The sequence below is a fragment of the Psammomys obesus genome, unplaced genomic scaffold (assembly GCF_907164565.1).
Source record: "Psammomys obesus unplaced genomic scaffold, mPsaObe1.curated_primary_1811, whole genome shotgun sequence".
Classification (NCBI taxonomy): domain Eukaryota; kingdom Metazoa; phylum Chordata; class Mammalia; order Rodentia; family Muridae; genus Psammomys; species Psammomys obesus.
This window is the reverse complement of record NW_026596051.1, coordinates 44,445,145-44,461,923: the sequence shown is the minus strand read 5'-3', so window position 1 is coordinate 44,461,923 and position 16,779 is coordinate 44,445,145. Positions and strand designations below refer to the sequence as shown.

The 16,779-nt window shown below is 40.1% G+C and overlaps 1 protein-coding gene across 1 annotated transcript in view; it reads left to right on the top strand.

The window, feature by feature from the left end:
- Arap2 (ArfGAP with RhoGAP domain, ankyrin repeat and PH domain 2) overlaps positions 1-16,779 on the top strand; it is a 155,829-nt gene that overhangs the window by 62,550 nt on the left and 76,500 nt on the right. Inside the window, exon 9 of the mRNA XM_055623805.1 lies at positions 6,789-6,967. Coding sequence (XP_055479780.1) covers positions 6,789-6,967 — 179 coding nt within the window. The remainder of the gene's footprint in view (positions 1-6,788; positions 6,968-16,779) is intronic.

Sequence of the window (16,779 nt, the reverse complement as noted above, 5' to 3'; positions counted from 1 at the left end):
CCTGTGTCCTCCTCCTGTGTCCTCCTCCTGTGTCCTCCTGTGTCCTCCTCCTGTGTCCTCCATCTGTATCCTCCTCCTGTGTCCTCCTCCTGTGTCCCAGAATCACATCTTCAGCTTCTCACTTGACATCTCAGCTTCTTCAGTGGCATCTCAGATGTCAGATGTCCAAGTTCCTGTTTCTACCTTCGCCACCAAACCTTCACTTTTACCTTTCCTCGTCACCAGAAACAGAAGAGCACGTGTGCTCCTGCAATGAGATCTTACTAAGTCTTTTTCTTCTTGTATTGTATATCATCTAATCTGTTACTGAATCCTGTCACTCTGACTTTGAAATTGAGACTAGATGTAACCAGTTCCTAATCCCTGCCGTGTCACCACTTAGTGCAAAGAAATTACTTCTGTCTGGGTTAATGACCTCAATGATTCAGTGAAATCATTTCATCACTCCTGTTGTCAGAACAACCTTTCCGTAGGGAACTCTGATCATATATTGTCATTTCTAAGGTCCTGCTGTCTTTCTTTCCTTCCAAGAGCAAAGGATGATGTGTATGATGCCCCAGATGTCTAGACTCTTGGTCTGGTCTTGGTCTTCTTTCATTTCTTCCTTCCCTACCTTCCCTCATTTGCTGTGTTTCAACCATAGGGGCTTCTTGTATCTGAATCTGTAAGTCTTGGTTGCCCTGGGCTGTGGCATGTACTGATCTCCATCTTACAGTGTTCTTCTGGTTACCACCCTTTTGCTTGTTCCATTGCTTCATTTCTTTAGGCTTTGCGTGACCAGTCCCTTTCTTCTGAAGCTTTGTCTTCCTTTCAGGGGAGCATAACCTCTGGGGGAGAGTGGCCCTGGTCAGCCTCCTGTAGCATTCTGCTCCTGGTATTCAGAACAAGCCCTGGCACAAAGGAGGTGGCGTTTGCTCGGGCGGCAATCTCACAACACTTCTGGCTGGCAGCACTCTGGCTTCCGTGTTCATGGCTGATCATATGGAAGGGTCTTTACTTAGATCAGTTCGAAAGCAAGCCTCCTGGCTGGGGGTGATGTCCAGCACTCAGGAGGCAGAGGCAGGTGACTTCCACAGGTCAGAGGTCAGCCTAGGCTACAAAGTAAAAGGTCCCCTTAAAGAGAAAAGGAAAAGAAACAAAACAGAAGCAAACCAAACAGGAAAGGTGGACTTACAGAATAGGTAAGTTCAGTGTTACAGCTTGTGATTATGTTGGGGTTGACGGTTGTTTGCTTGTCCCTGTGAGACATTCCGGGCGTCCTTTGTAACTAATGAGTTACCTATGCTGAATTTTGTACTCATAGAATATGATCTTTTTGCTGACATTTTGAACTTTTCTGATTCTTTGATGTTTCTAGAAACTACAAAAACTAATTTAATATTGATTACAGAGATTGTTGTTTTATATTGTCTACATTATAGCCAAAGCAATTATTCCTTTCTTTTTCTCACTTTTTTTTTCTGAATTCGGCTTGCCATCCATGGAAAAGAGGCAAACAGAGGATATATTAGAAGCAGTAGTGCTTATGGAGTGCTAGCATTAAGACACCGTCAGACGTTTAATTTTGGAAGTAGTCAACATGGTACTGTGTCATCTTAGCCGCTAGGGAGACGTTCTTTCCCCAGTACTCAGGGGCATGTATCAATCATGTGTCCAGAACTAAGTGCCATATGCTCTGCAGTCTTTCCATATACACATACATGTGATGAAGTTTAATTCTGAAACTAGACACAGTAAGAGATGACTGCCAAGAGATTAGGATAAAGCAGAGCAATTATGGCAAAATATTTTAGTAAGTTACATGAATAGACTGGAGAGATGGCTGAGTGGTTTGCAGCCCTGACTCCCCTTTCAAAGGACATAGGCTCAAGTTCCATCACCCTCATGGCAGCCCACAACTGTCTGTAACTCCAGTTCCAGAGCTTCTGACATTCTCACACAGACAGACAGACAGACATGCAGTCAAAACACCAATTGAACATGAAGTAAAAATAAATTATATGAAAATCTTGTATCAATGTGATTGCTCTATCCAAATATATCTGAAAATATGTTTAGTTTTCTCACTGGAAGCACTAGACAGATCTCCTTGTGCATTTTCTATGTTGCCCAGGATCGCTGTAATCACGCGTCAACACCTACTAAGCAGTGCAAAATCTTAGGTAGTGCAGTCACTGCAGGGCCGTGATGTCCTACATGTTAACTGAGGTGGCTACTTCGTGCCCAGCAGAAGAATGTACAATACAGAATGTCTCATATACACCGCAGTAGGAGATGCCTTGTGGAGCAGGGCACAGTATGCTGGCAGGAGATTTTAGCATCCTCCTGAGAACGGCATCTAAGTTAAAACGTATAAATTGTTTATTTCTAGAATTTCATACTTCTTCCCCCTAGATTATGGTTTTCTGACTGAGGTATAATAGCACCTACTTATCCAAAGCCATTTATCAAATGGAAAATTATTCTTTGATTTGGAAATTATCAAAGAATGTTTCCCTTATCTGTGGATGCATGTATTACACAATCAAAGACAAATGACTCTTATAGTCTCTGTTATTTTGTTTTAATTATCTATTCATCTTTTCTCCGTGTTTGTGGGCTGAATGTTCCTGTTATTTCTTGTTTTTTCTTAACTTATAAAATTTGTTTGTTGACCATTTTATATTCCATTAATAAAATTATACTTATATATATTACATTCTTTTTATTCTCACTCTCCACTTGTTATTTTCCTCCCTTCCCTTACCACCCTTTCCTTCTTAATGTCCCCTTTTCACATCCATCCCTTTTCAGTGTTGTTTTATGACCGATTTTACCCAGGATCACCTCTGTGTCCATGTGTACAGAATTACCCATTGAAGCCCGATGGCGTAACAATTTGGTGAACAATGAAGGTGACTGTCCCTCTCCCAGAATCCAAGGTTTTAAAAATTCGGCAGTCAGAGGTGGGGCTCTGTGAGGCTTCTGACAGAGCCAGTCTTCCTCAGGCCCAGTGCAGGTGACTGCGCTGCAGTCACGTTTGTAATCCCTGTCCTGTGCTGAAGATGGCATTTCGGGCGCCGCCCACCCTGCCTCTTGAATTCCTTCTTGACACTGTTCTGAAACGTCCTCTGAGCCTTATCAGATTGAGGACTGCTGCGTATTCAGGAATGCATGGGTGGTACTGCACACCTGGTCATAGCCCCCCACGTCTACTACAGAGTTAAATCGCCTTGGCACCAAACTATAGTCTGAATATTTGTGTTTATATCCATAGAAGCTACTTTTGTCATTAGAGAAATGTGTCTTTCCAGTGAACTGTACTGAATGTGGAGCCAATGAATGCACAAGGAATTTAGAATACATGACCTATGAGTTCTCAGCCCCAAACTGGGCAGTCATTTCTTATTTCCTGTTTATGGCCCATTACTATTGGAGGCCTCAGGAGCTAAATAATACTAGAGATTGATCCATTTATGGCAGTACTGTTCTCACATATATGCTTAAAAGATGCAGTTGCCTATTTCATATTAACTATTGAGAAACTGAGATAAGGTAACTGCGATCTAAAAGCCACAAAGATTTGGTATACTTCATTACATTATATTTGCATTTGAAACTTTTATGAACATTCAGCAAAGCAACAGTTCTTTGCATTACTTGGCAGAAATATCTCATCTGAAGCCAACATTCACAAGTAATAAACACAGTAAAGAGGAAACTCTTTAAAAATATAGCACATTTTTCTAGTACAGGCTGGACCTGTTGCTGAGGATGTCACACTGTGGAGAAGTTGTTGCTTGTTGTCATTGACTCAAGATTACAGAATGACATGTAACAGCTTTGGGGACGTTTGAAGCACACCTTATCCAGATATGTGAGAAAACACCCATTTGTGGGGTTTACATAATGCCTGGAAAACAAGCTTTGCTTTGATCATTGATTGAACTCTTTCTAGTACTTTAGAAGTTGAACGGGAATGGTGATCATTTAGAAATTAAGACTGACTGTGAAGTAATTCTGCATTCTTAAGTAAATGTGAAAGTATCTCAGATGAAGACTTACTATAATCCACAGTGAAGTTCCTGTGGGCAGGAATATCAGACATTGGCCTATATCCCAAGGTTTGTCCCTGGTTACTCTTTCTGTGAAAATTTTGCTACCTGAGACTCAGTCTGTTTTATTTTGCTCTGATAATCCCTCCCCTGTTTAGTTTGGGAGCCATTCATATCCTTGTAAAGTTTTCTATTTGTTTATACATTTCTTCTCTTTGTAAGTTTGGCATTCACCCACATCTGGATCCTTTCTTCCAGTGTTGTCTCTGCTCACATGCTGTTAGTCTGCTGAGATATGCCAGTGTCCTGAAAATGGGTGGGGATCTGTGAACTGGATTGACCTGCCGTTCTTCATGGCCAGTTTCTGACACCAAACTTTCTCTTATTCTGCACTATTTATACTTGGATTAACATTCATAAATTAGCTCTGCCTCACGTTCATTAATACACTGTCATTTTGTCTGAGAAAGCGCCAGATTGACTTCCGAAGTGGTTGTACCAGTTTACATTCCCACTAGCAATGGAGGAGGGTTCCCCTTTCTCCACAACCTCTTCAGCATGTGTTGTCACTTGAGTTATTCATCTTAGCCATTCTGATGGGTATAAGGTGAAATCTCAGGGTCATTTTGATTTGCATCTCGCTGGTGGCTAAGGATGTTGAGCATCTCTTTAAGTGTTTCTCTGTCAGTCTATATTCCTCTACAAAGAATTCTCTGTTTAGCTCTGTACCCCATTTTTTAATTGGATTCCTTGATTTATTACTTTTTAACTTCTTTAGTTCTTTATATATGCGGGATATCAGCCCTCTGTCAGATATAGGGTTGGTGAAGATTTTTTCCCAATCTGTACGTAGTTGTTCTGTTCTGATGACAGTGTCATTTGCTTTACAGAAGCTTTTCAGTTTTATAAGGTCCCATTTATTGATTGTTGATCTTAGAGTCTGTGCTGTTGGTATTCTGTTCAGGAAGTTGTCTCCTGTGCCAATGAGTTCTAGGCTGTTCCCCACTTTTTCTTCTAACAGATTTAGAGTATCTGGTTTTATGTTGAGGTTTTTGATCCACTTGGACTTTAGTTTTGTGCAGAGTGATAAATATGGATCTATTTTCATTTTTCTGCATGTAGACATTCAGTTGGACCAGAACCATTTGTTGAAGATGCTGTCTTTTTTCCATTGAATGGTTTTGGCTTCTTTGTCAAAAATCAAGTATTCATAGGTGTGTGGGTTTATTTCTGGGTCTTCTATGCGGTTCCATTGATCCTCCTTTCTGTTTTTATGCCAGTTGCATAGGATGGGAATTGCGTTGAATCTGTAGAATAGTCTTACATTTCATTTTTATTTTACTTTATCTCTGTTGTCTTATTCCTGAACTCCTTGCTCACAGGTTGTCCTACCATCATAAACAAGCATCTCAATTCTGTCCCCTCTCCTCCGTGCTAATTATCCCGAAGTGGTTTTCCGCTGCTTCTGTAATTCAGAGTAATCAGTGGATGTTGTGTGTCCATATTTCTCATAATTTCCTTGTAAGTTCAAAAGTATCAACATTCTCCTCTTTAATTCTTAAGCATTTGAACTGATGTTGGCTCCTGCTGCTTTTGTTCTTGTGTTGTGCTTACACAGCATCCTGCTCTGCCCTTCTCACATTGTTCTTCATTCTTAAGATCTATCACACATCTCCTCTTTTTATGGTGCCAAATGCAGTTGTGTAGGAGTTGAGCTAATTTTTGTTACAATTTTAGCACTACATTTCTCAATGACCTTCAGCAAATCACTTCCCTCAGCTGAATGGACTCATTTATTATTTGATACCATTTGTATGACATTTATTCCAGTGTGTACTCCATTATCTGTTCAAATCTAACTTGCCTTATTGTCTTGGTTGCTCCTTGGAGACTATGTTATATTTCTGTGCCCCAGTGTGGTGTATGGTACATGGTTGAAGGTCACTTAGCTTTTATGGAAGGAATGTGAATATTGTGTTTTACTTTGCCAACTGAGTTACAAAGCATTATTTTAAGTTATAAAGAATTATTTCTGAGTATTTCTCGATTTAACTCACCAGTTTGGTAGTGATGTTACTTTCTTCTGTACTCATCATTCTAATGGAGCTCTGATCAAGTACCCAGACAGACAACCAAAGAAAGAAAGGCCTTGTCTCAGGGTTTTAGAGAGTACCTAGCAGCTTGGTCTCAGATATTTGGAAAGGTCTGGCTAGAGGTGTATGTAGAATAGAAGGTTCCTCACTCACTTACAGAGAACAAGCAGAGAAGAAGAAAAGCATTTGTTGGAGTTTGTGTTCTTCAAAAGAAGTCCTCTTTGTGGAACTACTTTTTCTAACCCTGACCCAAGTATCATTACCAACTGGGGGTTAGAGCTCAAAACAGGACCCAAATGGAAATATTTTATTATAAAATTGTGGAAAAAAAAATTCTCCTGAATCATCTAAAATTGTTTCTCAGGACTGAATAAAGTCATAGGTCTCCTGGAGTTCTTTCTAAAGTGCAGTCTTCCTTGGGACTAGAATGGAGCCTGAGATTGGCATTTCTTGTGTGATCCTAGAAGAAGCTCGTGTGCTGGGCCCAGTGCATCTACATAGTCTTCCTGTTTTGTTAAGTTTTGACTCTTGCCTCTGCGGACAGCAGAATTTATGCTGCAGTTGTGGTAAAGACTTTGTTTGTTACTTGTTTCAAAGTAAGAGGATCTCAAGTTGATGTTCTATGGACGTGTGTCTTAGGTGTTTTCTCTTCTAATTTCAGAAGACAGAAATGATTGGATCAGCATATTGCTAAGTGCACTGAAGTCACCGTCCCTTACCACACAGCTGCAAGCAGCTGTGGCACCGGAGAAATGTGGATATCTTGAATTGAGAGGATATAAAGCCAAAATTTTTACTGTATTGAGGGGAAACAGTGTGTGGCTTTGCAAAAATGAGCAGGTAAGCTTTGTTACATTAACTGTGAATCAACTCTTTGATTATAGCAATTGTACTTAGCTTTTGAGAACTACTTGTATTTTTATTTATAGTCTTGCTTTTGTTTAAAATACTAACAGAAACAAAGAAAATCTGGTTAAATACTTTTGTTTCAAAAGCTATCTCCTTCAGACAGGCTGCATGTCAGCTTTCTGGTAGGCTGAGGAAGTGGAATGTATGCCTGAGTGTAAGAAACATTGCTGTTAGAGAATAATGAAGAGTTTACAGAGGTTGTTGGATGAGGCCAATCTCGTACCTTTGTAACAGAAAGTTAGGAAAAAATAACAAGTAATCGGGTGTATTTCCTGTTGCTGATAGAACACCATTACCAAGGCAACCTATGGAAGAAGAACTTGGTATTGGCTAAGGTCTCTAGAATAAATACAAGTCTACCCTGGCCGAGTAGCAGGGCAGTAAGAATGGGAAGCTGAGGTCACACATCTGCAGCCACAGCTGTGGGCACAAGTCAGAGAGAGTGGATGGGAATGACTAGGATTAAAGCTCTCAGGCCCCACCCCAGCGGCACCCTTCTTTTAGCACGGTATGCCTCTCATACCTCCCAAGTTAGTGTTACTGACCAAAGACCAAACATTCAAAAATCCGAGCCTATGGTGGACATTGAAACCACTCCACCAGGTTTTATTATCCTTGTTTTGTCTTTGAACAGATATTCTATTTGCCATGTAACTGCTTTGGTAACAGAGGCCCATTATAGAGAGGTGGGTATAGTGATATGTAGGTAGATATACTTACAACCATATCAAAACACCTATCTACCTGTTTATATCTCATACATACATAGAATGTATGACAGTTAAAGCTCATATACATATACATATATATATCTATTAGATTAACTGTTAGATTATTGAATTTGGTTAAAACGCTGAAGAGAGAGTTTAAATGTTTTTGGAGACTTGCCGATCAAGTATTTCTGTCTTGTGGGCTTTATACTTGATTTTGTAGTGCAGACTTCCTCTTCTCTACTAGTCTTTTGTATGTAAAAATTAATCTTTCTCATTAGATATTTAAGTCAATTTGAGAATAAAATAGTGAAGTTTGAATATCTAATCTAAGATGAATTCATTCTATAATGGATTATGGTAAGGTATAAATATTTTGACTCTTTTTCTATCAAAAATAGTGTTATCAACTTAAAACAAGCAGTAGGCAAAAAAATAAAAGAAAATAAAACGACAGCTCTTTAGCTAAGGCATCCTGCACTTCTGTGTGAATGTATTCATTATTATTTGTCTTTTTGATATGTTAGCCAATTAACTGTGGAAGACATCACTTAGTAACATCTGCAAACTAATAATGTGAATATTTAGCATATTCCGAAAAGAATAGCGACTTTCTGCTTAACAGTGTATGTGAACTGGATGTGAACATTGTTTCTGAAGTCTCTGAAGTTAGGTGATTAAAACTTTTCTCATTAGAATTCAGGTTAAAGACTAATAATTTGCATGTGTCTCTGCTGAAGTTACTCTGCCAAACTGAGGAATTCATTTTTTACTTGCATAGACCCAGTATAATTCCTATTATTCGTCTCGTTGCTCACATTAGCTAGATTATCTGAGCTTGTGTTATTTTCTAGAAATAATATGTATTTCAAGTTTTATTAACATTTTGAGAGAAGGAAAGTTTTACATGAAATCACTGCTTTGGTGACAGTTTCTGAATGCGAAGTCTAAAATGCTTGTCTCTGCGTGGGTGCCAAGTACTCGGCCCATCAATTTATAAATGCTCCTTCTTAATCTTTCCTAGGATCATCTGTGTATTAAAGATGAGCAACACAAGGTTTACAGAATTTGTACGGGGCTAATGGTTTCATCATGCCAAGTCTAGTTTAAAACTAGAGGTTTTTGTTTTTTGTTTTTTTAACTGTAGACTTGGCGTCTTACTAAAGGATTGGTTTAAATCGTTTTTGAGTTCCCACCTCTAAGAAACAAGCAGGAATTAGATGTGAGACTAGTTACATTTACGTAGGAACTTCAGGTCACGCGGTCAGCTACTGTTGGTCAGGACTGGAGAGTACGGCTGTGCACTCTCACGGGCATGCTCTTTCGGCAGTTTTATCTGCAAGGGGGAAATGACAGAGACTCCAGCTGCAGGTGGTGAGCTCAGTGCTTTTGTTGCCTGCTTGCTTGTTTCGCGTTTTCCGGACAGGTTTCCTGTAGCAGGTAACCTTGAATTCACGGTCCTCCTGCCTCTTCCTTCCCCTTGTTGAGATTAAAGACTATAGGGAGGTTCAAAACACGGGCATCAAGGGAGGTTGACAGAAATACTTCCACTTACACAAGTATTGAATAAATTATTTAAAAAAATCAAAATAGTAAATCTGAAATAGCACCATCTTTATATATTTTTAAAGTAAACATTTTAATAAATGTTTAAGTTTTTTCTTTTTTTTTAATTACACTTTATTCATTTTGTATCCCCCCATAAGCCCCTCCCTCCTCCCCTGCCGATCCCGCCCTCCCTCCCCTTTCTGCATCTCCCCTCCCCAAGTCCACTGATAGGGGAGGTTCTCCTCTTCTTTCTGATCTTAGTCTATCAGTTCTCATCAAAAGTGGCTGCATTGTCCTCTACTGTGGCCTGGTAAGGCTGCTCCCCCCTCAGGGGGAAGTGATCAACGAGCAGGCCAATCAGATTATGTCGAGGTACCTAAATAGATTGTGTGTGTGTGTGTGTGTGTGTGTGTGTGTGTGTGTAGTGTTTGCATCATTTTACGTAGAATCCCGACTGGCGGACAAGTTGAGCAAACCACATGTGTTTTGGCTCCCACAGTTTTTTATTCCTGTTTTTTATGCATGTTTATTTGCGTATTTGCCCCAAGAACAGGTATCTGCTGCTATTCTCATATGGGGAAGTCCCTGACAGGAAGGCTGTCCTGTCCTGCTGAGATAGTACAGTCTTTCTCCTCAACACACACACAGCTTCACCCAAAGTGAGGACATTGGCCAGCTTTAGGGAAGCACTGGGTGATGGTGGTATATTTTGATGTAAACACACTCTCTTTCTCTCTCTCTCTCTCTCTCTCTCTCTCTCTCTCTCTCTCACACACACACACACACTCATTTACACCAGTATCTTATCTTTCAAAGGTTATAAAACAAACATATTCATTTAAAAGTATGAGATGCTTATATTTGGACTTTTGTATCTTAATTGTGTTGATCTATGTAATAGCTATATAGCAAAACATAACTTTTATTGTTTGTAATCAGTGAATTAACTGCACATGTAATTTCCTATGTCTTAAAAATAGACTGACCTTTACCACTCTAACCCAGCAATTATATTCAGCTTTCTTTCCATTAATGGATTCATAGATCTATTAATTTGATGATTATTCCTGTGAGAGTGAACAGACAGTGGATGGAGGGCAGGTCTGGCCATTACAGAGAAATTGCATTCACTTAACCACATGGATTAAGACAGTAAGGCCGCAGCTTGCTCTGCGATGACTATCTCAGGTCGTGCATTTCTTCCAGTTAACTAGTCTCATTGTGAAGGCAGGCAGATCACTGTCTCCAAAGCTGACATTACATTGTTAAGATTTCAGATTTCTGATCCTATTCCAGATTCGTTGACAGAACCTTTGGGATGTGTGGTAGATATGTGTTTGTGAAAGTACCACATTTGGTTCAGTGGTACGTGAGTCCAAAACCACTCTATGAAATGCTGTGCAGGTTTTTTTCTTCTTCCTCCTCCTCCTCCTCCCTTCTTCTTTTTCTTTCTTCTTTTTCTTCCTTCTTTCTCCTTCTTCTTTCTTCCTTCATCTTCTTCCTCTTCCTCCTCCTCCTCCTTCTTCTTTTTCCAAAGTGATAGGCATCCAGCTAAAGGGAGGATGAAAGTCCTGGAGTTGGAAAGTGTACGAAACTTCCCTTCAGCAAGGCTAACAGCAGTGGGTCTTTCATTCACTCCTGGGAGATATACACTTTTTTTTTTTTTTTTTTTTTTTTTTACTATTAATCTATTTAGAAGAATAACCTTTTCTGAGTTGAACATTTTTGCAACATTCATGCATGATCTGACACATATTTTAGTAAGAATTATGAAAATCATTGTTGTTGTCTGGTTTTAGATTCAGATGTATTGTTCATAAGTCACTGCACAGAATCCTGAAAGTGTCCAACTTGTGCTTTGTTATTTTTACACACGGACTGAAATGTCAGTGATGCACACTATATTTAAAATGGTTAGCCTTCCTTGAAATTTTGCCTTACTGCATTCTTTTCCTTTAAATGTAGAGTCGTATTATCAGAGTGACTTCCTCCAAAGGTTTAATAAACAAAACAAAACAAAGCTCCAATTGCATCATTAGAATTTAGGAAAAGGGAAAGCCATGAGAGAGTGTTCATATTTTTGATACCGTGAGTTGTTGCTGTTAGTTAGTTTGTTTGTTTTTAATTCGGTATGGCCAGACTGTCCTCTGTTTGGAATATGGCTCTGTATCTGTCCAGAGCCTTTCCTCTGGTCTGCAAAGATGCTCTCTCAGTGTCAGACTACCTACAGATATATCTTAGTAACTTCTTTTATTGTGGTTGCTTTCTGAATAGGTCTTTAGTACTAAGACAAGAACATGCATTCACTCACTTAAATCCACCAGGAACTCACTTTTGCCACCAACACTTTTATGGTTTTTGAAATTCCCTCTTGTTCTTTTTTTCTATATTTTTATTTATGTTTTTATTAATTGCAGTTTATTCACTTTGTATCCCAGATATAGCCCCCTCCCTCATCTCTACCCAATGCCACCCTCCCTCCCTCATCTCCCATGCCCCTCCTTAAGTCTACCGATAGGGGAGGTCATCCTCCTCTTTCTTCTGACCCTAGGCTATAAGGTCTCATCAGGACTGGCTGCATTGTGTTCCTCTGTGGCCTGGCAAAGCTGCTCTCCCATCAGGGGGAGGTGATTAAAGAGCCAAGCCACTGATGTCAGAGATACTTGTCCTGAGCATCAGTATTCTAGTTTTTGTGTCAGGAGATGGGACATGAAGACAGGAGAATCCCCAGAAACCTGCGAGTGAGTAGATGCTACGAAGACACCTTGTCTCAAACAACGTGGGACTAGAGGACTGACACCTGAGGCTCTCATTTCACCTCCACAACGTCACCCACTGTGGTATGAGCAGGCCCTGCTGCACTCACGGTCACACATACATACAGATAGACAGACACATTACAAACACAGACTTCCTCGGACCCTTCTCATGAAGGGCCATTTCATCTAAAATGCTATCTACTGTGGTAGAGAGATTGCTCAGCATTTAAGAGCATGTACTGCTCTTCCAGAGGACCTGAGTTTGAGTCCCTGTGCTCCTTTAGAGAAAATGAGATGGATCCATTTTGGTAGCTCAAAACTACCTGTAATTCCAGCTCCAGGGAGATTCAATGCCCTCTCTGGCCCACATTCTTGTGACATATTCTCTCTTTCTTTCTCTCTCTTTCTCTCTCTCTCTCTCTCTCTCTCACTTTGTCCTTCCCTCCTTCCCTCTGTCCCTCCTTCCCTCCCTCCCTCATCTTTCTCACACACACATACATAAAATAAATCTTTAAAAAAATCACTGATGTTTAATCCTTCAATTTTTAAAGATTTTCTTATTGTGTGTGTGTGTATTTAAATTTGCATAATTAAAATAATCAGGTGAAGAAGCGAGAAGAGTATGTTGTCTCTTCTGGAACTGGAGTTATAGATAGTAATATTTCTAGTTGGTTGGAATTTGAGCACATGGATGTTAAGCAAATGTAAGAAAAGTAGCCTTGTCTTTTATTTGTTATGTTTCCCTGATAGCCCCCATCTCTTCCTGATGAGTTTTTAAAATATCATGCTAATATTAGGCAGTTCATTACAACCAGATGTCTTCCTTGGTGGGACTGGGCATCCGGTTGATGCTGATTGTGGCACTGGAGCTTTAACTGCATAAACTAGTTTGATTAAATATCCTCTAATCAGAGTATAACAAGAGGCTTTTTCCTCCCCATCCCTCCTGATGTAAAGTTCCCTGATGCTTAGACGAGGGATATGTGTGATACTAATAGAATTCAAATAGGCCCCCGAAGGCCTGGTTTGTGTGGCACAGGATGAAGCCACAGGGTCTAGGTGGTGACCTCACATTCTCTGGGTTCTAGTCTGGCCAGGCTCTGCATCTGGTGTTTCCCACAAGTCTGATGCCACTGTCGTACAAGGCCACATCTACTTTCCACAAATGTCTAGGCACCGAGTTCTTAAATTCCTGGCAGGAAAACCGAGCATTCACTATTTCTAAAAATAGGGTTAAGATTTCAGCAGATTTGGGGTTAACAGACTTTAATTTCTCTCTTTGGGGATCAGCATTTTACTTTACTTTTGCACTGTACGGTTTTATCAATTCAAAATGACTCTCGTTGGAATAAATTTGTTTAAACGACTCATTTCAGTATCTTGGTCAATATTTGTCATAAATTATTCCTGAATATTTAGTACAGAGTCACTCTGTGATTGCAGATGAAATGGAAAATTGTATGAATAACAAATTCTGCCTGTATATGAAAGAGTTGTCTGGACATATTAAGCTCTTAGCTGACATTATCTCATTTAATTCTTACGACTATACTTAAAGGTAGAATTAATCTATTTACAGATGATGTGACTGAGGTCTAGATAGGCCATGGAGCGTGCTGATGTTCATCTAGCCAGATTTCTTCCCTGAGTCTGTCCATGCCAGGTCATTTGCACAGTTGCAGTGTCTGGGCCTGCTAAGCAACGCCTGTGATCCTTGTTAGTGGTGTCTCCTGCCTCCTGATAGTATGTGTTGGACAAGGAAATTAAATAGAGAGCATTGCTGACCCTACAAGCCCTTCTTAGTTTCTTAAATTAAAGGCTTTTAATTTAGCGTTCTGTTCTTTTTTTTTTCCCGTGGTGTTAATTCTCAGGATGGGAAAGAGAGATGGACACAGATAATTGTGACAAACACCCAGGAATGGGATGTAGTCTGAACATGTTCTAGTAGTCTGAAGGGCAGATAAATATCGCCAAAATATTCTTAATAAGCAATGCCATTGCTTCCCATTCGGTAGCTCTCAAGAGCACCGACATTGATTTTGTTACTTTGCTCTCTAGTTTACAGTCAGTTGATGCTAGTGAGCTGTGTGCACCACTAATTACTTGGAACCATATGGCCATGGCAGGTAGTTGATAAACGGTTACAGTTCTTCATGATAAGAAAACATCCTCTTTCCCTTGCTGGGAAGGCCCTCACTTTACCAGGAAGTGCAGCTTTACAGGTAGAGATTTTATGGCTCGTGTATAGAGATGAGGACACATCCATTCCGGTGCGATGATGAGACTCATCTGTTCCCATAACAGGCTGTCATTGCCACCATCTGCTAGTCTGGTGGTCAAAGCATTAGGAGCCTTTGCACTTAGTTTCGTGCAGTACGTGCAGGTCAGACACCTCTCACTGTGGAGTGGAGGCACCCATCTCTTGTCAAGGGCCTCATTGTGGAGAATTGTTAGAAGGCTGGCCGTTCGGTGAAGGCACATTGCTTCTGTAGAGTTCGTCCCTCTATCAAGGTTAGACAGGTACCTCGTTTTGCTCCTCTGATCTTACCTTCTCATTTATAAAGCAGACTTGAGGTGCCAGGCACAGCATTTGGGAGTTGATCCAGCAGTTGCGTTATTCAGCAGGGTTTTTCATGGATAACTGGGATTTGGCATTTTCCATTAACAAAGTAAAGTCGGTCCTGTGCTGATATGTGAAAACGTGTTAAAACCTGGCTGATGAGAATAGTTTGATGTGCCTTCATTTGGTATGCTGGTCGTCCTAGTCTAACTATACCAATGGAAATATATCACTCCCCTCCCCCATTTTAATTATTTAACAGTAATCAGTGTTTTATTGTGTTTTTGCTTTTATATTATTTTTATTTTTTGAGATTATAATGCAATTTTATAATCTTTATTCTCAAATCATGCCTCTCTACCATAACAGTATGTGCCATTTATTATTCTATGAAAAATATAATATTCTATTGATTTTTTTAAGTAAATAATTTTTCTGATTTTACCTAAACCTCCTTCACATTGAAAACTAACAAATAGGAGCTGGGGAGATGGCTCAGCATATAGGAGTACTTTCTGTCAAGCATGTAGACCTGAGTCAGGATCCTAGGACTAGGACTCATATTATAGCCAGGCATGTCCATATATACATGTAACTCTGCCAGGCATGTCCATATATACATGTAACTCTGCCAGGCATGTCCACATATACATGTAACTCTGCCAGGCATGTCCACACGTGTGCATGTAGCTCCAGAACTGTGAAGAATGGTAACAGGAAAACTGCCAGCGTGTGATTGCTGCCAGCTTCTCCCCCGGTTCAGTGCGATATCCTGTCTCTCACCAAGGCAGAGAGTTATAGATGAGGTCACCTGGTGTCCTCCTCTGGTCTCCATCCTTGCTGAAGGTCATGCGTACCCCAGACCACAAACATGCACACAAACATGCAGAGTAAATAAATGATAATGTCAATAATAAATGCCCTTCTACAGTATGTGACCGATTTCCCTGGGTACATGCATACACACACATGGGAAGTTCGAGTCTACACTTGTTTTGTTGTAGTTTTATCAAATAAGAGTTCATTAATTCCAAGCCCAAAGGCCTACAGCAAAACTAAGAGACAGTGACTTCTTGTGGCTGAACCCGGGTGAGGAAGAGGAGCCACAAAGCTTGCAGGAGCAGGGGTCTTCACACTCATTTGCACACAGACTTTTCAAGGACTGCCGAATTCTAATGTGACCTCTGTGTTTCCAGATGACATTGCTAGACAGTATGGGAGGAAGGCAGTGAGAGGTTTTCTGCTTAGCAGAGGAATCTGCATTTCCTTACATGTGCTGTTTTACATCATGGGTCAACAGTGGGACATACAGCCTTATGTGTAACAGAAATGCTAACATGGGACTTACCACACAGTACTCTCCCTCCCCACACACCAGTTACAATAGGAGGTGGCATTTGAATTGTCTTCACTCTTACCAGTTTTTCTAAATTATCTTTGCTTATCCTTATTAAAAAATGGAGCATTGTGTTTGTATTTTCATCAGTATGGAGGTGTTTGTTTGTTTGTTTGTTTTCCATCACAAATGAGGAGCTCTGGAAACATCTGTTCACCGAGAGCATTCCTTTTTTGAGGTTGTAATTTAGCAAAGTATTTATTGTTAAGTTAGCAAGCCCCTGGGACTAGGCAGAATATTGCAAACACTGATGCTTTTAGAATGTGTTCCCCCAGTTTTTAATGTTCAACAGGGCATAGTAAGCTCTGTGGTCTCCAGTGTTGAGTAAAGAATTGTTTTCATACCCTGCTGGCACTGGGGGAGGTTTTTCGGAGTCTGATTGGAATGTTGGGAATGTCAATTTGTCCAATTGATAAAACTGCAACACTTTTGCATTTAAATGAAGAGCAGCTCATTTCCTTAGCAGGGACAGTGTAACAGGATTAAGGACAAAAAACAACAGCTACATATTTAGTTCCTTTCCATCATATAAGACGAAGTATGCTTCATTTATAACCATCTTGTTGAGCCTCTGTTTGCCCACTTTTTCATATTAAGGGTATTTACGATAATTTCATAATGCCCTTTGGCTCTTCTATGAAATGAATATTTGGCACATGACAAAGGTGCTTTGTTAGTTTCCTCTGTTGATTGGATACAGGTGACTATAGTTCAAAGCAAAGCACAGGTATCTGCAGCACAGGTTCTCAACCTGTGGGTTGCAACCTTGG